This window comes from Staurois parvus, unplaced genomic scaffold (assembly GCF_062004578.1).
Source record: "Staurois parvus isolate SC_StPar_1 unplaced genomic scaffold, SC_StPar_1.0 ptg001521l, whole genome shotgun sequence".
Taxonomy (NCBI): domain Eukaryota; kingdom Metazoa; phylum Chordata; class Amphibia; order Anura; family Ranidae; genus Staurois; species Staurois parvus.
The window spans coordinates 445,951-468,151 of NW_028319317.1; the positions used below are offsets into that span (position 1 = coordinate 445,951).

The window sequence follows — 22,201 nt, forward strand, 5'->3', positions numbered from 1 at the left end:
GGAAGCTGATTGGTTTTTATGTAGAAGTGAGCCTAATTTGCACTCCCCAGCATTAGGAAATAAACCCCACAGGGTCTAAGGATGTATGTCAGCACTTGGTAAGGGGTTAAACTAAAAGGGTTAACATAGCAGCCAGGAAAGTAGCATTTTCAGGAGGTCGCCCATTGAGGGCTCCGTACTTCTCTCAGCACAGCCTTCTATACAGGTATTCACTTTTAAAGTGTGTGCAAAGCCAAAACCTTTTCTGTATTTGGATGGCGTCTTGTGTGCTGCCCTGTTGGGTAGATCCTCCTTTACTTCCTGTCCCAGAAGTACAGTAGGAAGTGAGTGAAGATCCTTAACAGTTGTCCCCAGAAGAGGTGTCCCCATTGGAAGATTTCCCCTCTAGATTTCCCCTTGCTTTTTGTCTTGCTGGCAATATTCACGGGGCTCTACATATTGGCAAATCTTCCCAGCAGGGACACGGACAGCAATTAAAACTTGACAGAGGGTCTCACTCTTCCCGTTCTATGCAAAACTTGAAAAACAAATGTTTGCCTTTAAATCCAATTTAAAAAAAAAAAATGTTTAGCTCCTGGGGAGATTTCCCTTCACTGCCTGTCTTGATATGATAGAATTTTCTCGTTTTTGGCTTGGCAAGCACTTTAAAAGGGAAGCTAGCCAAAGGCATTATAATCTGATTGTACAATCGCCTTTAGATCTACCAAAAAACTGGACCTTCCTGGTTGGATACCAATTGCTGATTCCATCAGACACATTACAGACCTGTTTGGAAAACCTAAAGACGGCTGTAGAAAGAATTTAAAACCATGGTTGCAACGTGTGTGGCTAACTTAAAATAAATCTAAGGGAAAAATCCAAAATTTTGAGTTGTCGCCAGAACAAGAAGAGAGGGGAATCTTCTAGTGGGGGACACCTCTTCTGACTACACCAGTCTAAGGAAGGATTTTCCCTCATATTGGAGAGGTTTTCTCTTTGCACCTGTTGAGTCTACATTACAGGAAGTGAAGATAAATCTCCCCAGTGGGACATAGAGAGCTACCACTCCATACTCTGTCATAGGGACTCCCAACCACCAGGCTTTCCTCCTTCCGGGATTCCTGCCAGCTGAAGATCCTCTAACCTCCCACAGTGCCTCCAGCTCCCATAGTGCGCTACACCCCCCCCGAAAGCCTTCAGTGCCTTTAGTGCCCCTCAACCTTTCACACCCCCCAGAAGCTTTCAGCACCTACAGTGTCCCTCAACCTCTCACAGTGCCACCAACCTCCCTGAGAACCTTCAGCACCTACAGTGCTACATCTCCATACTCTGTCATAGGGGTTCCCAACCATCAGACCATGGCTTTCCTCCTTCTGGGATTCCTGCCAGCTGCAGACCCTCTAACCTCCCACAGTGCCTCCCAGCTCCCATAGTGCACCCCTCCCCCTCCCGAAAGCCCTCAATGCCTACATTGCCCCTCAACCTTTCACCCCACTCCCCCAGAAGCCTTCAGCACCTACAGTGTCCCTCAACCTCTCACAGTGCCACCAGCCTCCCTGAGAACCTTCAGCACCTACAGTGTCACTCAACCTCTCACAATGCCACCAGCCTCCCTGAGAACCTTCAGCACCTACAGTGCCCCCCAAACCTCCCACAGTGCCAACCAGCTCCCCTAGTGCCCCTCTACCTATCATAGTGCCCCCAGACCCTTTGAAAGTCCTCCGTGCCTACAATGCCCCTCAACCTCTCACAGTGCCACTGACCTCCCTGAGAACCTTCAGCACCCACAGTGCCACCCAATGCCCCTCTACCTATCATAGTGCCCCCAGACCCCTTGAAAGTCCTCCGTGCCTACAATGCCCCTCAAACTCTCACAGTGCCCATAGAACCCCTTAGAGCATTCAGCACCTACAGTGCTCCGACCTCCCACATTGCCACCCAGCACTGCCCCCAAGCCTGCTGTAGAGCCTCCATAGTTCCCCGAACCTCCAACAGTGTTCCTCAGCCCTGGCAAGACACTACACTCTACGCAAGTGCCACTGCAAAGCCCTCAGCCTCCTGGGGAGACCCTGTCTCCCACATCTGGCTCCAGCTCCCTCCAGAAACCTCATCTCTAGAGGGCCACCAAGTTTACTGCAGAGTCCCCTAACATTGTCCACCACCACCACCACCTACACCCTCCTGAGCCCTTCAGCAATTCAATTCATATTTTTTATTTCCATGCTTTAATCGTGGGAGTATAAGCTTTTTCTTTTCCCTTGGGGCTTGCCAGGTTTTGGAAGAATTGACCAGGCCCTGGTCTCCATACAGTTGAGGACCACTGCCTTATCCAATATGAATAAAAAAAGTATTCGACTTTTAAGGAACGATTACAAGAGATTGTAGATTACAAGAGATTGTATAATCAGGTTGTAACACATTTTGCCAACTTCCCATACAGAAAAACGTACAATTCGATTACAGTCATTCACAACTCCATTTTCGGTGATGGGATCCTTATGACAAGCCTTAGGAGAAATGAAATGGCGCAACAAGAGTTTTTTTTCTGTCAGTTACAGGATTTCTGCATTGTGGGACTACCAAGCAATCCCACTCAAGCTGCTACATTGGGCTCTGAGCGCCCCCTACTGACTGCTGTGGTGTAGCACAAAATGCAGAATTTCCTGGCTGCTGCTGTCTTGGCATGACCTTGGATTCCCAACTGTCCTTGGAACCCAAGGCTAGCGTATAATTATTCATATGGCACCCTCCCCCTTCACTTTCCTTGGTGTGATGGAATTTGTTGATGACACCCCATACATCAGACTCTGCCATTACAACAGAGGTATAAAGCAAGAAAATCCTTTTCTGGGCTGTATATTACATAGCCTTGACCCTTGCACTTTTCTGTGTTGTGTATTAAATATTCCTGACCCCTGCACTCTTCTGTGCTCTATATTACACCGTCCTGCCTCCTGCACTCTTCTGTGCCGTACATTACATAGCCCTGACCCCTGCACTCTTCTGTGCTGAATACTTCATAGTCCTGACCCCTGAACTCTTCTGTGCTCTATATTACACAATCCTGACTCCTGCACTCTTCTGTGCCGTACATTACATAGCCCTGACCCCTGCACTCTTCTGTGCTGTACATTACATAGCCCTGACCCCTGCACTCTTCTGTGCTGTACATTACATAGCTCTGACCCCTGCACTCTTCTGTGCTGAATACTTCATAGTCCTGACCCCTGAACTCTTCTGTGCTCTATATTACACAATCCTGACTCCTGCACTCTTCTGTGCCGTACATTACATAGCCCTGACCCCTGCACTCTTCTGTGCTGTACATTACATAGCCCTGACCCCTGCACTCTTCTGTGCTGTACATTACATAGCCCTGACCCCTGCACTCTTCTGTGCTGAATACTTCATAGTCCTGACCCCTGAACTCTTCTGTGCTCTATATTACACAATCCTGACTCCTGCACTCTTCTGTGCTGTACATTACATAGCCCTGACCCCTGCACTCTTCTGTGCTGTACATTACATAGCCCTGACCCCTGCACTCTTCTGTGGTGTACATTACATAGCCCTGACCCCTGCACTCTTCTGTGCTGTACATTACATAGCTCTGACCCCTGCACTCTTCTGTGCTGAATACTTCATAGTCCTAACCCCTGCACTCTTCTGTGCTCTATATTACACAATCCTGACCCCTGCACTCTTCTCTGCTGTACATTACATAGCCCTGACCCCTGCACTCTGTACACCGTGCTGTAGTCTTGATTCCTGTAGTCTCTAGCTGTGCTGTACATTACATAGCCCTGACCCATGCACTCTTCTGTGCTGTACATTACATAGCCCTGACCCCTGCACTTTTCTGTGCTGAATACTTCATAGTCCTGACCCCCGCACTCTTCTGTGCTCTATATTACACAATCCTGACCCCTGCACTCTTCTGTGCTCTATATTACACAATCCTGACTCCTGCACTCTTCTGTGCTGTACATTACATTTGGGCCAAAAGTGACCGTGTCTTTACAGATAGGCCCCCAGTGACTATCTAATACCTTGCCAGCTCTACCATCTTCCTTCTCTGCAAGCAGCAACAATACCTGATGCTTCCAGACGTGGGCGATCATGCAACCTCCTATGTGACACTGCTGAGGTCTACCAACCAATCACTAAGCATGAGGATCATGTGATACTTACCCTGGTCTCCGATCCCTGTCATCAGTGGAGGGGGGTTAGTTCTGGTTGCATCAGACAGCCTAGAGTAAATGGTCCTCTGTTGGCCAGTCATTTGGTCCTTTACATGCACCTGATCCACCATGCTTGGCCTCAACACCTTGTACATGTGTTAGACCACGGGTGTCAAACTGGTGGCCCTCCAGCTGTTGCCAAACTAGTCCCATGATGCATTTCAAGATTGACAGTTACAAGCATGACTCCCAAAAGGCAGAGGCATGATGGGCCGCCAGTTAGACACCCCTGTAATAGACAGTCCAGGGTGTGGGTTGCACTGGGAACACATATACAGACCAGTAATGACGGCGCTCGTCACAAACATGCTCCTGCTGCCAACGGTTGCGACCATCGCTCAGAACTCATGATAAATTCATTTCCTGGTAAGCAATGTGATTGAACGGCAATGCGGGGGGAGGTAAGGCTCGCCGTCGCCCGCACTAGCTCATCAACCACAGCACAGGTCAAAACGGGACAAAATGCTACATGCACATTGGAGGACACTAAGGACATCAACGTGATACTTCTTCTTTAAGGAGTTCCGTTGTGAACACGAGGACTGCGGCAGATGTGTGCGGTGCACTACAAGGAGCAGCATCACCCTTCGAGGTTTTAATAAAAACAGAAGGCACTTTTATTGTCAGTGGTATTTTTTTTCATAACTTTTGCATATTGTTGATTATGTATAAACGTTGATGGTTTTAGTATGGGATTGAAGTCCTGCAATACTTGAGGTTGTCAGTAAAAAAAAAAGTCAATGCAATACAAGTTCCATTAGTAGTCACGGGAAGGGTGGGGGTGGGGGAGTCAGTTGGCAAAGTTTGTGCCCTAGGCACACATGGCACAACTTCACCACATTGGAAATCTCTGCTCTTCCAATACAAGGCATTCTTCTTCCATGAAGCTCGGTGCTGCACCATCCCTGAGGTCACACCACAGCTCCCCGCCATGCCGATTCCGGTTCAAGACCTGGAAATGCAAATATTGGTGAGTCTGATATCGGTAAACCAGTCCTCCCTTGTTATGAAACTCACAAAACCCACCCAATACCACCATCACAAGCAACCATAACCACCATCACTACCTTTGCCCACCCACCTCCACTATCACCATCCAACCACCCACCACTACCATCACCACCCCCCAACCACCCACCACTACCATCACCACCCTTACCCACCTCTATCATCACCACGCACCACTACCATCACCACCCTTACCCACCTCTATCATCACCACCCCCCAACCACCCACCAGCACCATCACCACCCCTGCCCACCTCTACCAGCACCACCAACCATGACCATCACCACCCCCCAACCACTACCATCACCACTGTTAAACACCAGCACCATCACCACCCTTACCCACCACTACCATCATCAACCACCCAACTGGCGTATGGGCCACCCACCATCCAGATCTACAGTTGCAAGAAAAAGTATGTGAACCCCTTGGGATTACGTGGAGTTTTTCATGAATTGGGCATAAAATGTGCTCTGAACGTCATCTAAGTCACAACAATGGAAGAACACAGTCTGCTGAACATAATACTACACAAACATTAGATGTTGCCATGGTTTAATTGCACATAACATGTAAACATTCACAGTGCCGGGAGGAAAAAGTATGTGAACCTTTGGACTTAATAACTGATTGACCCTCCTTTGGTAGCAATAACCTCAACCAAACATTTCCTGTAGTTGCAGATCAGACCTGCACAATGATCTGGAGTCATTTTGGACCACTCCTCTTCACAAAACTGTTTCAGTGTAGCAATATTCTTGGGATGTCTGGTGTGAATCGCTCTCTTAAGGTCATGCCACAGCATTTCAATCGGGTTGAGGTCAGGACTCTGACTGGGCCACTCCAGAAGGCGTATTCTGTGCTGTTGCAGCCATTGTTTTGTTGAATTACTTGTATGCTTTGGGTCATTGTCCTGTTGCATCACCCATCCTCTGCGGAGCTTCAGTTGGCGGACAGATGGTCGTACGTTTTCCTGCAAAATGTCTTGATAAACTCTGGAATTCATTTTCCCATCAATGACAACAATCTGTCCAGGCCCTGAGGCAGCAAAGCAGCCCCAAACCATGATGCTCCCTCCGCCATGTTTTACAGTGGGGATGAGGTTTTGATGTTGGTGTGCTGTGCCTTTTTTTCTCCACACATAGTGTTGTGTGTTCTTCCCAAACAACTCAATCTTGGTTTCATCTGTCCACAGTATATTTTGCCAGTAGTGCTGTGGAACATCCAGGTGCTCTTTTGCAAACTTCAAACGTGCTGCAATATTCTTTTTGGACAGCAATGGCTTCCTCCGTGGTGTCCTCCCATGTACTCCATTCTTGTTTAATGTTTTCCTTATTGTAGATGTGTCAACAAAAATGTTAGCATGTGCCAGAGATTTCTGTAGGTCTTTAGCTGACACTCTGGGATTCTTCTTTACCTCATGCAGCATTCTGCACTGTGCTCTTGCAGTCATTTTTACAGGACGACCACGCCTAGGGAGAGTAGCAACAGTGCTAAACTTTCTCCATTTGTAGACAGTCTGTCTTACCGTGGACACATGAACATCAAGGCTTTTGGAGATACTTTAGTAACCCTTTCCAGCTTCATGCAAGTCAACAATTCTTGATGGTAGGTCTTCTGAGAGCTCTTTTCTGCGAGGCATGGTTCACATCAGACAGTGCTTCTTGAAACCAGTAAACCCAAAACAGGTGTGTGTTTTTTAAGGGCAGGACAGCTGTCAGCAACACATTCAATATCATCGCACTGATTGGAGTCAAGGTTGGCTCACTCCTGGCTCCAATTAGCTCTGGGAGAAGTCATTAAGCTAGGGCTTCACATACTTTTTCCTCCCTGCACTGTGAATGTTTACATGTTATGTGCAATTAAACCATGGCAACATCTAATGTTTGTGTAGTATTATGTTCAGCAGACTGTTTTCTTCTATTGTTGTGACTTAGATGACGTTCAGAGCACATTTTATGCCCAATTCATGCAAAACTCCACGTAATCCCAAGGGGTTCACATACTTTTTCTTGCCACTGTAAGGATACATAGCTCACTATATCAGTTGGAAAGATCTAGCCTCCCTCAAAATAATCTACATCAGTGGTTGTCAACTGATGTGGTATGGGGGGGCCTCAACTGAGGCCCCTGACATCACCAAAGGGCAAACACACAGTATGCATTCCAGAAATGATGGTTGGAGTCTGGAGTCTGACATGCTAGAGGTGTGGTTGAGGAGTGGAGGCATACTGCAGAAGACGGGTTAGACAAGAGGCCATCAGAACATCTTTATAAATCAATGCGCCTACTCCCACTAGAGACTGCTGACCACGGGATGGGCATCGGGGATCTGGATGGAAGATCTCCAGCTATGAAAGGCAATCAACAAACAGGTGCCCCAATTTTACATGGGATGGATCTCATTGAAGGTCAAATGATCTACCACAGCATCAAGAACTCCTACCAACACAGCAAAGAAAAGCACCGATACTGTACATGCTGGGAAGGGTCATTTGGAGGGGGTTTAGCTAGAGGAGGGATTTGGGGGAATTCTTCCTAGGTGGGGGGAATAAAGGAAGAAGACCACCTTACCAACCGCTCCTCTTCTGCCACCCCCCTCTGTCATTCCCTCCATTGGCTCCCGATTGCCCAACGCATCAAATTCAAACTACTAACACAGACATACAAAGCCATTCATAACGCTGCCCCAAACCACCTCACCGACCTGATACCCAAATACCACCCAACCCGTAATCTTCTCTCCTCACAAGACCTCCTACTTTCTAGCTCCCTGGTCTCCACCTCCCACGCCCGACTGCTGGACTTCTCCAGGACTTCCCCCATCTTCTGGAACTCACTACCCCAATCCATCAGACTGTCACCTACTCTCCTCACCTTTAGGCGCATCCTGAAAACCCATCTCTTCAGGGAAGCCTACCCCACCCTCGCCTAACAGCCGATCTCCGCCACTCCTACCACTCCATCCCCCACAGCCACTTCCTCCAGTGCCACCATCCCCTCCCTTCTAGATTGTAAGCTCCAAAGAGCAGGGCCCTCGAACCCCTCGTGTATTGTATTGTTACTGTATTGTCTCTACATGTACTGTCCCCCACTATAATGTACAGCGCTGAGCAAACCTTTCTGGCGCTATATAAATCCTGTATAATAATAAGAGTGATGCTGGGATTTGTGCTAGAAGAGGGGATGGGGGGGAGGCTGTGTTAGGAGAGAGGAATGGGGGGGGGGGGTTGTGCTAGATGGGAGGACTGGGGGTATGCTAGGAGGGGGGGATTGGGGTAGGGGGGATTTGTGCTAGGAGAGGGGATTGGGAGTAAATTTGTGCTAGGAGAGGGGGATCTGGGGAGGGGGAAATTGTGCTAGATGGGGGGATTGGGGGTATGCTAGGAAGGGGGGATTGGGGTGCGGGGATTTCTGCTAGGAGAGGGGATTGGGAGGGAATTTGTGCTAGGAGAGGGGGATGGGGGATTTTTGTTATGAGGGGGATTGTTCTAGATGGGAGGATTGGGGGGTGCTAGGAGGGGGGATTGGGGTGGGGGGATTTGTGCTAGGAAAAGGGATTGGAAGGAGATTTGTGCTAGGAGAGGGGGATGGGGGATTTCTGTTATGAGGGGGATTGGGAGGGGGCTTGTGCTAGGAGGTGGGATTGGGTATGGATCTGCTAGGAGGGGGGATTAGAGTGGGGGGGTTTGTGCTAGGATGGGGGGGGGTAGGGGTCTTGCCCAGAGCACAAAATAGTCTAGCACTGGCCCTGCACTCAAACCTTTTTTTTTAGCAGAGGCCCTAGAGAATAAAATGGCGGTTCTTACCATTTTTGATGTCACACGGTATTTGTGCAGCGCATTTTCTTTAGGTAAAAATACACTAAAGAATTTTAATGCAAAAAAAACACAATATAAAACCCAATTTTTTGGTAAAATGTAAAAGATAATGTTACACCGAGTAAATCGATACCGAATGTGTCAGGCCTTAATACTGAGCACGCTTTTTCCAGGTTATCAGTTTAGAGTTACAGGGGAGGTCTGGCGCTAGAATTATTGATCTCGCTATAACGTTGGCGGTGATACCTCACATGCGGTGCGAACACCATTTACATATGCATGCACGCCCTACGCATGGGTTCGCCACGCGGGCACAGGGTGACGGGTGCTCTACATTTTTTAAAATTATTTATTTTGATTAAAAAACATTTTTCATCACATTTATTCCTATCACAGGAAATGTAAACATCCCTTGTGATAGAAATACAGCATGACAGGTCCTCTTTATGGAAACATCTGTAAGACCCCAGATCTCTCCTCTAATCTATATATATATATTTTTATTTTTATTATTATTATTAATAATAATCATCATAATAATAAGAATATATATATTTTAGGGTTGAGATCCCAGATCTCTCCTCTAAAATATAAATATATATATATATATATACCGTATTTGCCGGCGTATAAGACGACTTTTTGACCCTTGAAAATCTTCTCAAAAGTTGGGGGTCGTCTTATACGCCGGTACACATGTTAGGGGGGCTGCGGCATTAAGTACAGGGGTTTGCAGGGGCTGACGTCTCTTACCTGGATCCAGTCCCACGACGATCCGGTCCAGGAAGCGCGGCGTCTCCTTCAGTTCGGCCACTGGATGTTCGTGTGGCTGCGCGGCTCCGCCTCCTCACCGGTGATTGGCCGCCAGAACTGTAGCTCAGGAAAGGCACACAGGCGGCCAATCACCGGCGAGGGGGCGGAGCCGAGCGGCCCCGCGAAAATTGAGTGCCGGAGCAGCAGGTAAGTGCTCTGTGTAGAGGTGCTGCTGCAACCACATATGCTGGCTGCAGCAGCACCATACGAGAACAGGGTCAGCAAGTCTCAGTGGGAGGAATAGTGCCCCATCATTGGTGTCACTGATACCAATGATGGAGCACTATTCCTCCCACTGATACCAATGATGGGGCACTATTCCTCCCACTGATACCAACGATGGGGCACTATTCCCCCCACTGATACCAATGATGGGGCACTATTCCTCCCACTGACACCAATGATGGGGCACTATTCCTCCCACTGACACCAACGATGGGGCACTATTCCTCCCCCCCACTGACACCAACGATGGGGCACTATTCCCCCCCCACTGACACCAACGATGGGGCGCTATTCCTCCCCCCACTGACACCAACGATGGGGCACTATTCCTCCCCCCCACTGACACCAACGATGGGGCACTATTCCCCCCCCCACTGACACCAACGATGGGGCACTATTCCTCCCACTGATACCAATGATGGGGCACTATTCCACCCCTCACTGACACCAATGATGGGACACCATTCCTCCCACTGACACCAATGATGGGGCACTATTCCTGCCACTGATACCAATGATGGGGCACTATTCCTGCCACTGATACCAATGATGGGGCACCTATTCCCCCCACTGATACCAATGATGGGGCACTATTCCTCCCACTGACACCAATGATGGGGCACTATTCCTCCCACTGACACCAATGATGGGGCACCATTCCTGCCACTGATACCAATGATGGGGCACCTATTCCCCCCACTGATACCAATGATGGGGCACTATTCCTCCCACTGATACCAATGATGGGGCACTATTCCTCCCACTGACATCAATGATGGGGCACTATTCCTCCCACTGACACCAATGATGGGACACTATTCCTCCCACTGACACCAATGATGGGGCACTATTCCTCCCACTGACACCAATGATGGGACACTATTCCTCCCACTGACACCAATGATGGGACACTATTCCTCCCACTGACACCAATGATGGGGCACTATTCCTCCCACTGGTGTGCATTGGAAGAGGGGTAGTCTTATACGGCGAGTATAGCCCAAACACTACATTTTAGCAGGAAAAGTAGGGGGGTCGTCTTATACGCCGGCAAATACGGTATATATTATTTCTATTATTATGATGATGATGATTATTATTATTATTATTATTAATAATAATAAAAATAATATATATATATATATTTTAGAGGAGAGATCTGGGATCTAAAATGATTATTAATAATAATAATAATAATAATCATCATCATAATAATAATACAAAATTCATATTTTTACATTTGTGTAAAGTGGAGGGCGGAGCAAAAAAAAAAAGTGGCCTTACCGTGTAAGGCTCCGCTCTATAGTAGGACACAAATACAATCCTCACTCTACAGAAGGGGGAGGGGCAACCTTAACCCCTCCCCCTACAGAGGATTTCTGCCCTTTCCTCACCTGGCCATTTTCCTCACCCGGCCGATACGGCGCTGCGTTACTTTAACTGACAATTGTGCGGTCATGCAATGCTGCACCCAAATGAAATTTACGTCTTTTTTCCCCACAGATGGAACTTTCACACAGATCGCCTGTGTGTTTTTTTTTTTGCGCGGTAACGAAAAAAAAAACTATTTTGAAAAAAAAATCCCCTATATTTTTTCACTTTTTGCTTTTCTTTTAGTGGCATTTGATCGCTTGTGCGGTTTTTTATTTTTTTTTTTGCGCTATTCATTTTGAAAAAAAAAAATACAATATTCTTGACTTTTTGCTCAAAAACACATCCAGTAAAAATGTTTTAAAAAAATCAAACTTCGGCATAAATTTCAGCGAAAATGAATTCTGCTTCGTCTCTTTGCTAAATAAAAAATCCCAATACGTGTAAATTAATTGGTTTATGTGAACGTTATCGCGTCTACAAATGGCGGGAAAGATACTGGGATTTATTTATTTTTTTTACTAGTAATGGCGCCGATCAGCGACTTATAGCGGGACTGCGGCAGGCATTCTGACACTGGGGGGGAACTGACTTGGTGTCACTGACATCCCCAGTGACACCAATACAGTGATCAGTGCTAATAAAACGCACTGACACTGTACTAATGGCACTGGGCAGGAAGGGGTTAACATATGGGGCAATCAAAGGGTTAACTGTGTGCTGTTTTTCCCTGTAAGCACACTGCTTTGTATGGCTCAGCTATGCAGAGCCATACAAAGCAGTGTGCAGGAGCTGACAGGGGAGAGATCTGTGTTGTTTATTCACAGGTCTCTCCCCCGTCGGTAATACTCGGCGATCGCCGGATGCCGGCGAGTAATCACCATCCGGGACCCGCTGATTGACAGCCGTGGCCACGAATGGCGGCGCAGGTAGGGCGCGTGCGCGCCCCATACCCGGAACTGCACAATCACATATATATACGTGATTTTGCACACCCGTGCCACCCTGTAGCAGTATTTCGGCTATAGGGTGACGCGGCAGCGGTTAAAGAAGTGGAAATCTACCTGAACAACAAGGGAAAAGTCAAAGGTCACCGGGCACACTGTCGCCTCTTCACACCCGATTTAAAACTCTAATTGCCGCACTACCGCGTCGCAATCTTGGGTTTGGATCAGTTGGTGAGGAGGCAACATGTCACCCTCCTCACCACTTGTCAACCACACTCGGATCGCTTTTCAGAGGAGCAGCATTGCCTGCTGCACTTGCGAATGAGCCCTTAGTTGAATTCAGTAGCGCCCCCCCCTAGGGCTCGCTCACACCTGCGGTTTAATCGCGGTTTTACAGCCCCCAATCCCTACCCCCTTTTAGCAGCCAAAGGTGTACACACAATTGTCGCAGCAGGAATGAAACCCCATGTTGCCTTTGGTGAGTGCTACTGCCTGTCAATCGCGATCCATTCAAGTAAATGAGACCACTCTGTGAGCAACCTGCAACTGCATGCTTCTGCAGGGTCCCAGGTGTTAGCAGGTGGTGAGAAAGCAACACAACGCCACCTGCGTTCACCCTTTGTCTGCTGCACTGCACAAGCTTGCAGGGCGGCCTCATTCACTTGAAAGGGTCATGCTTGGCAGGTGGTACACCCACCAACATATAGCTAAGTGCATCAAACCCGCAGGGTAAAAAAGAAGTCTATAGCTAAGCGCACCAAACCCGCAGGATATAATAGAAGTCTATGGCTAAGCGCACCAAGCCCGCAGGATATAATAGATGTCTATGGCTAAGCGCACCAAACCCGCAGGCTATAATAGAAGTCTATGGCTAAGCGCACCAAGCCCGCAGGATATAGTAGATGTCTATGGCTAAGCGCACCAAACCCGCAGGATACAATAGAAGTCTATAGCTAAGCGCACCAAACCCGAAGGATACAATAGAAGTCTATGCCTAAGCGCACCAAACCCGCAGGATACAATAGAAGTCTATGCCTAAGCGCACCAAACCCGCAGGATATAATAGAAGTCTATAGCTAAGTGCATCAAACCCGCAGGATACAATAGAAGTCTATAGCTAAGCGCACCAAACCCGCAGGATATAATAGAAGTCTATAGCTAAGCGCATCAAACCCGCAGGATATAATAGAAGTCTATAGCTAAACGCACCAAACCCGCAGGATATAATAAAAGTCTATAGCTAAGCGCACCAAACCCGCAGGATAAAATAGAAGTCTATGGCTAAGCGCACTAAACCCGTAGGATAAAATAGAAGTCTATGGCTAAGCGCACCAAACCCGCAGGATAAAATAGAAGTCTATAGCTAAGCGCACCAAACCCGCAGGATAAAATAGAAGTCTATGGCTAAGCGCACCAAACCCGCAGGATATAATAGAAGTCTATGGCTAAGCGCACCAAACCCGCAGGATATAATAGAAGTCTATGGCTAAGCGCACCAAATCCGCAGGATATAATAGAAGTCTATGGCTAAGCGCACCAAACCCGCAGGATATAATAGATGTCTATGGCTAAGCGCACCAAACCCGCAGGATATAATAGAAGTTTATGGCTAAGCGCACCAAACCCGCAGGATAAAATAGAAGTCTATAGCTAAGCGCACCAAACCCGCAGGATATAATAGACGTCTATAGCTAAGCGCACCAAACCCGCAGGATATAATAGAAGTCTATGGCTAAGCGCACCAAATCCGCAGGATATAATAGAAGTCTATGGCTAAGCACACCAAACCCGCAGGATATAATAGATGTCTATGGCTAAGCGCACCAAACCCGCAGGATATAATAGAAGTCTATGCCTAAGCGCACCAAACCCGCAGGATATAATAGAAGTTTATGGCTAAGCGCACCAAACCCGCAGGATAAAATAGAAGTCTATAGCTAAGCGCACCAAACCCGCAGGATATAATAGACGTCTATAGCTAAGCGCACCAAACCCGCAGGATATAATAGAAGTCTATGGCTAAGCGCACCAAACCCGCAGGATATAATAGAAGTCTATAGCTAAGTGCACCAAACCCGCAGGATATAATAGAAGTCTATGGCTAAGCGCACCAAACCCGCAGGATATAATAGATGTCTATGGCTAAGCGCACCAAACCCGCAGGATATAATAGAAGTCTATGGCTAAGCGCACCAAACCCGCAGGATATAATAGATGTCTATGGCTAAGCGCACCAAACCCGCAGGATATAATAGAAGTCTATGGCTAAGCGCACCAAACCCGCAGGATATACTGTAATAGAAGCCTATGGCTAAGCGCACCAAACCCGCAGGATATAATAGATGTCTATAGCTAAGCGCACCAAACCCGCAGGATATAATAGACGTCTATAGCTAAGCGCACCAAACCCGCAGGATATAATAGAAGTCTATAGCTAAGCGCACCAAACCCGCAGGATATAATAGAAGTCTATGGCTAAGCGCACCAAACCCGCAGGATATACTGTAATAGAAGCCTATGGCTAAGCGCACCAAACCCGCAGGATATAATAGATGTCTATAGCTAAGCGCACCAAACCCGCAGGATATAATAGACGTCTATAGCTAAGCGCACCAAACCCGCAGGATATAATAGAAGTCTATGGCTAAGCGCACCAAACCCGCAGGATATAATAGATGTCTATAGCTAAGCGCACCAAACCCGCAGGATATAATAGACGTCTATAGCTAAGCGCACCAAACCCGCAGGATATAATAGAAGTCTATAGCTAAGCGCACCAAACCCGCAGGATATAATAGAAGTCTATGGCTAAGCGCACCAAACCCGCAGGATATACTGTAATAGAAGCCTATGGCTAAGCGCACCAAACCCGCAGGATATAATAGATGTCTATAGCTAAGCGCACCAAACCCGCAGGATATAATAGACGTCTATAGCTAAGCGCACCAAACCCGCAGGATATAATAGAAGTCTATAGCTAAGCGCACCAAACCCGCAGGATATAATAGACATCTATAGCTAAGCGCACCAAATCCGCAGGATATAATAGACATCTATAGCTAAGCGCACCAAACCCGCAGGATATAATAGAAGTCTATGGCTAAGCGCACCAAACCCACAGGATATAATAGACGTCTATAGCTAAGCGCAACAAACCCGCAGGATATAATAGAAGTCTATGGCTAAGCGCACCAAACCCGCAGGATATACTGTAATAGAAGTCTATGGCTAAGCGCACCAAACCCGCAGGATATAATAGATGTCTATAGCTAAGCGCACCAAACCCGCAGGATATAATAGAAGTCTATGGCTAAGCACAGAAAGCCCGCAGGAGAGATGCAGGTACCCTGCACTGCACCTGTGGTGTGGGTAGACCGCAGCACACCAGTGTGAAAGCAGGCTTATACTATTATGCCCAGTGTATTGTTTCCCACTGACCTGAAGATCTCTTCTTTCCTCCTGCTGGCACCACTCTGGAGACCGCTAGCCGGGATAAGAAGTACAGTGCAGTTGGGATCACTCTGCATGGGACAGCTCCTGCTCCCTACTTTCCAAGTAGTTCCTCTGCATTACACTCTGTTTGATGCTCTGGGATGGTGGGTCAGCAAGCCCAGATCATGATCTACCCAGTCACCTGACCGTGATCTACTGGTTGGTGAACCCCGTTATACTGTATCTATGGAGGAGCAGCGCTGCCACCCGAGGATAGAAATACAGAACACCTCCCCCTCTTCTCATCTCCAACACATGTGGGGAAGGACACTTCCTGTCCTAGGGTGACAACACTCACACACTGTACTGTATCTATGGAGGAGAAGCATGGTCACCCTAGGGTAGGATTACAGAACACCTCCCCCTCTCCTCATCTCCAACACATGTGGGGAAGGACACTTCCTGTCCTAGGGTGACAACACTCACACACTGTACTGTATCTATGGAGGAGAAGCATGGTCACCCTAGGGTAGGATTACAGAACACCTCCCCCTCTCCTCATCTCCAACACATGTGGGGAAGGGGTTTACAGCCAAGGAGGGGAATATACAACCTTGCACTTTGCATCAATATACGAAAAATCTCATTTATATTTGCACACAGATATACAAAACCTCCAACGCGTTTCGTGGCTCTTTTGACCACGTCTTCAGAAATGCCAGGCAGATGTTTTTATGTACCAGAATCATCTTAGTCTAGGTCCACTTGGGACACCCAAGTAGGTCTAGGTCCAATTGGGACACCCAAGTAGGTCTAGGTCTAATTGAGACACCCAAGAAGGTCTAGGTCCAATTGGGACACCCAAGAAGGTTTAGGTCCAGTTGGGACACCCAAGAACGTCTAGGTCCAGTTGGGACACCCAAGAAGATCTAGGTCCCGTTGGGACACCCAAGAAGGTCTAGGTCCAGTTGGGACACCCAAGTAGGTCTAGGTCCAATTGTGACACCCAAGTAGGTCTAGGTCCAATTGTGCCACCAAAGTATGTCGAGGCCTAGATCCAATTGGGACACCCAAGTAGGTTGAGGTCCAATTGGGATATCAAAGTAGATGGTCTAGGGCCAACTAGGACATTCAAGTAGGTCTAGGTCCAATTGGGACACCCAAGAAGGTCTAGGTCCAGTTGGGACACCCAAGAAGATCTAGGTCCCATTGGGACACCCAAGAAGGTCTAGGTCCAATTGGGACACCCAAGTAGGTCTAGGTCCAATTGTGACACCCAAGAAGGTCTATGTCCAATTGGGACACCCAAGTAGGTCTACCTCTACATACTGTAGGTCCAGTTGGGACACCCAGGTAGGTCTAACTCTAGATCTAGGTCCAATTGGGACACCCAGGTAGGTCTATCTCTAAATCTAGGCCCCATTTGGACACCCAAAAAAGTTTAGCTTTGATCTAGTTCCATCTGAGACACCCAAGTAGGTCTAGGTCCAACTGGGACACCCAAGTAGGTCTAGGTCCACTTGGGACACCCAAGTAGGTCTAAGTCCACTTGGGACACCCAAGAAGGTCTAGATCTAGGTCCAATTGGGACACCCAGGTAGGTCAAGATCTAGGTGCAATTGGGACACACAAAGGTTTAGCTCTAGATCTAGTTAATTTGGGATACCCAAGTAGATCTAAGTCCAACTGGGACACCCAAATAGGTCTAGGTGCAACTGGGACACCCAAATAGGTCTAGGTGCAATTGGGACACCCCAAGAAGGTTTAGCTCTAGATCTAGTTCCAATTGGGACTCCCAAGTAGGCCTAAGCCATGGTCTAGGTCCAATTGGGACACCGAAGTAGGTCTAGGTCCAATTGGGACACCGAAGTAGGTCTAGGTCCAGTTGGGACACCGAAGTAGGTCTAGGTCCTGTTGGGACACCGAAAAAGGTCTAGGTCCAATTGGGACACCCAAGTAGATCTAGGTCCAATTGGGACACCCAAGTAGATCTAGGTCCAGCTGGGACACCCAAGTAGATCTAGGTCCAATTGGGACTCCCAAGTAGGTCTATCTCTAGATCTAGGTCTGATTGGCAGTTACCATACCCACCTCACAGCGGAGTTTCCTTCCTGTAGGTAAACCCGCATGTGCGGCCCTCGAACTGCAGCTTGATGGCTTGTTTGAGGTGGAGCTGAGGGTCCATAGTGGTCATGGAGATAACTGGTGAGTTCAGTGGACTTGGCGATCCAGTTTGGTCCCTGGTCCTACAAAACTGTGGTTCCTCTGTGGTATTATTGGGCGAGGATGCACCATCTGCAGTTCTCATAGGAGAGAATACAAAGTCCAAAGGCTTCTTAGCAGAGTAGACCGGGTCCTCGCACCTTGAAGTGGGGGATATAGGATTTGGAGGCTTATTCGGGGAATAAACAGGTTCCACAGTTTTCTTGGAGGGGGTCATAGGAGTTGGATTCCTCTTTGGAGAAGATGCAGAAGTCCCAATTATCTGGGGTGAAGTCACCGGTTTCCCAATTTTAATGGCGAATTGCACAATATTTTTATTGTTTTCTGCAGAGTCTGCAGTTTGTTTGTAGTAGAGTTCCTGCTCGGTGCCAGCTTGGCTTGAAGAGTATCCAGAACTCTTGTTTTGGTCATCCCCAGGGTCTGCTGTCCTGCGGTATGACCTGGAGCTAGCATTCCTGTTTGAAGGAGGAACATAATCTGCCTTGAAACGAGAATAGGTGGGGCTTCCATATTTTGGGTTTGTGAGAATCCCGTTCCTTTTTAACTCACGGTCCGGGGAACTTGGGTTCTGAGAGTGCACACCAACCACTTCTGATCTCTGCAGAACATGATGTGGGCTGGAGGTCTGATCTAAGCCTGATGCAGCTGAAATTTGAATGGATTTAAATTCAGGAAGGACTTGACCACCAAGCATGCCAGTGAGGGCCACGGCTTGGCGTGAACGGCTGCGGGGAAGAGAGTGTTGCTGAACCTGCTGAGTAAAAGTCAGACTGTCTGCTGGCACAGTTGCCTGGGAGTGGTAGGTGGATGAGGTTAATATTGATCCTTTGGAGCTCTTTAGGGAGTTATCCAGTGATTGGCTACCTGTGGAAACTGGAGAAAGGGTAGACCAGCTACCACCACTCCCTTCCACCACTTCTTTTTGAATAGTGTCTTTCTCTGGACGCTTTCCTATCAAGCCTTGGTATGGTGGAACGCCATGTTTCTCCAAGAGATTTACAATTGCCATGTGTCCACCTTTGGCTGCAACCCTTATTGGCGTCCGGCCATAATGGTCTGCATGGAAGGGGCTGGCCTTGCCCTCCTCCAGAAGCACCCGGGCCAGCTCTTCATGTCCCTCTTGAGCAGCGATACAGAGGGGGGTAGCACCTTGTGAGCACTGTGCATCAACAAAAGCCCCATTCTCTAGAAGAAGGTGGGCGATATTGACATGCCCTCTCCATGCGGCACAGTGTAAAGGAGTCCTTCTTTCCTTGTCAAAGGCATTGCAGTTGGCTTTGCCCTTTTGTAGGAGAATCCTTGCCATTTCCCAGTCTCCTTGCCAGCAGGAGGCGTGCAACGCCGTGCGTTCCTCCCAGTCTCTTACCTCAGGGTTGGCTCCATGGTCAAACAAAATTTCGACCACGTCTGTCAGTCCTTGCAGGGCCAGCAGGTACAGGAGGGGCTTTCCGTGACTGGCTTTGACATCAAGGTCTGCTCCTTTTTTCAGTAGTAATTTCACTGTGCCTTTGTGGCCCCCAAGCGCAGCAAAGCATAAAGCCGTCATTTGGTCACTGCCACGTTGGTCTACCAGGGACCCACGGTTAATCAGTAAATCAACACAGCCTGTGTGCCCTTCCTGAGCTGCCAGCAGGAGCGGGGTGTTCCCCTCTCTGTCTCTCATGCCCAGCTTGGCTCCTCCATCTGTCAGGGTGCGGCAGATATTTTTCCGTCCTTCACAGGCTGCCCAGTGCAGTGCAGTCCATCCCAGAAGGTCTTGGTGGTTCTCGTTAAGGCCCCTGTCCAGCAAGACCCTGACAGCCTCTTCTCCTCCAGCAGCAGCAGCTGCCAGGAGGAGCGCCGACCTCCCCTCGCTGTCCATAATGTCAGTTGCAGCACCCCACAGAAGCAGGACCCGGACCGTTTCAGCATGGCCCCCTAAGGCAGCTGCAAGGAGTGGTGTCATATGACCTTTGCCAGGTCTATCAGGGACAGCACCAGCCTCTAGCAGAAGCTCCGCTACCTCTTCTTTCCCCTCGTAAGCAGCCACCAGTAGTGGTGTGACCCCTTCTTTATCACGCAGCTCTGGATCTGCACCATGTTCCAGTAGCAGAGATACCATTTCTGGATACGTGTTCCCAGAGGGCATACACAGACAGGCTACGGCAAGGGAAGTCCGGCCCTCTAAATCACATGTATTCACATTAGCCCCAGATTCCAGCAAAAGTTCTGCCACTGCACGATGGCCCATATATGCGGCAGCCATAAGGGGAGTCCTGCCCTCCACATCAGCCTGGTCTATCCCAGCTCCAGCTCTTAGCAGGGCCTTCACTGGCCCCTCATGCCCTCCCCAGGCCGCTGCCCTGAGCGCAGTGCGTCCGTCACAACCAGAGATGTCGGGTTGAGCTCCAGCCGCAAGTAGTGCTTCCACCACATCTGTGTGGCCTCCCCAAGAGGCAGCCCGCAGGGGCGTCCACCCCCGACTGTCTGTGTGATTGTGACAGGCACCATGTTGCAGTAGGAGCTCAACCACCCAGAGATGGCCCTGGTGAGCTGCCAGGCCTAGAGGCGTTTGCCCATCTTCATCTGTGGACTCTAGATTGGCTCCTCTGGAAATCATAAGGGTCACAGCTTCCAGATTCCCAGCATGGGCTGCTGCAGCCAGCAAGGTCCGTCCTGCTCGATCCCGTTTGTTGAGACTACCTCCACCATCCAATAATATTTCCATAGATCCGCCACGCTCTAGGGTCCTTCTCAGAGCTCCAGAGTCTTCTACAGCTGAAATTCCATCTACTTTGGATCTGGCCAAGAGCAGCAGCTGCAGAACTTCCAGTTCTAGAGGAATGTCTGAGGCCAAGCAATCCGACACGGGCACCCCAGTCCACAAAAGCCACAGTGCCAGGTGAGAAGGATCTAGCCCTCGGAGATCAGACAGCAAGAGGTGCCTGGCGAGTTGCTGGATTTCCCCAGGGGACAGATCAGGAGCCTTTGTTGATAAGCTCATGGCCAGCATACTGTGGCCCTCAGATACACTGCAGAGATACTTCTGTGTGCAATACTTGACGTCCAGCAGCCACTCTGAGAAGCTGTGATGGAAGAGCACCACCCAGCTCCGAGAGACCCCCGGCGGGCGAAGCAGGGAGGAGATGGACTCCAGGACCTTGTTGAAGTCCTCGGCGCTCCAGCCTTTCATCTGTTTTGTCCACACGGCTCTGTGCAGCTGGGAAGGCGAAAGCGGAGAAGGTGATGCCAGGATGGCGTTCAGCAGTGTCTGCACCTGACAGAACTGGCGCCCAGAGAACAGGCGTTGGCACAACCACAGGTATAGCCCATTTAGGGTGCCGGGGATATGACGGACCTCTCGGAGGAGGATGGAGCCCTCGGACACCCCATCCAGTACACGCTCCAGGTACAGAAAGCACCCGTTGCTCTTTATGTGAAGCTGGTTGAGCATCTCGGCAGTGTCCAGGGTCAGGTGCTGCCGCAGAGTCTCCTCGTAGTCCAGGCGGCACAGGATGTACTGCTGAACGTCACGTACAATGTGCGCTTTGCGGAGGTCGTCAAGGCACAGTCTCCGGAAACCTGCAGAAAACAAAAGGACGATATTTACCAACGGGATCTGCAAACCACACTACATATACTATGGGAATAATGTATATCCGCTAATAAATGACGCTTCTTATACCTGCAATAAAGAACGGAGACTTGGGTTGTATTCAACGGTAAACTGCAGCCAAAAAGGACATTTCTGCATCTCAGGGACATAAAAGCTACAAAGGGGTCCCTCTGCAAGATTATTACTCGGGTTCCCCATTCAACTACAAGCAAATTAACACATGTATCCATATGGAAAAAAAAATTATTTGAAATGCTACAATTTTGACCGTATTCAATATATTTAAAAAAAAAAAAAAAAATATATATATATATATATATATATATACACATATAAAAACGCATTTTAACATGCAATGTATGTGTGTGTATGTATGTGTATATACAGTATATATATATATATATACAGTTGTGTTCAAAATAATAGCAGTGTGTTGAAAAAAAGTGAATAAAGCTGAAAATCCTTCTAATAGCTTTTATTTCCATCCACACAAATGCATTGGGAACACGACACATTCTATTCCAAATCAAAACATGAAGAAAAAT

At 48.4% G+C, this 22,201-nt stretch overlaps 1 protein-coding gene across 1 annotated transcript in view; it reads right to left on the reverse strand.

Moving 5' to 3' along the window:
- Positions 1-4,806: 4,806 nt before the first annotated feature.
- The window catches only part of LOC149435411 (uncharacterized), a 43,144-nt gene continuing 25,749 nt past the window's right edge, over positions 4,807-22,201 (reverse strand). Inside the window, exons 4-5 of the mRNA XM_089662701.1 lie at positions 17,930-21,622; positions 4,807-5,172 (exon numbers count right to left, since the gene is read on the reverse strand). Of these exons, the coding sequence (XP_089518827.1) occupies positions 17,931-21,622 (3,692 nt within the window). The 3' untranslated portion in view covers positions 4,807-5,172; position 17,930. The remainder of the gene's footprint in view (positions 5,173-17,929; positions 21,623-22,201) is intronic.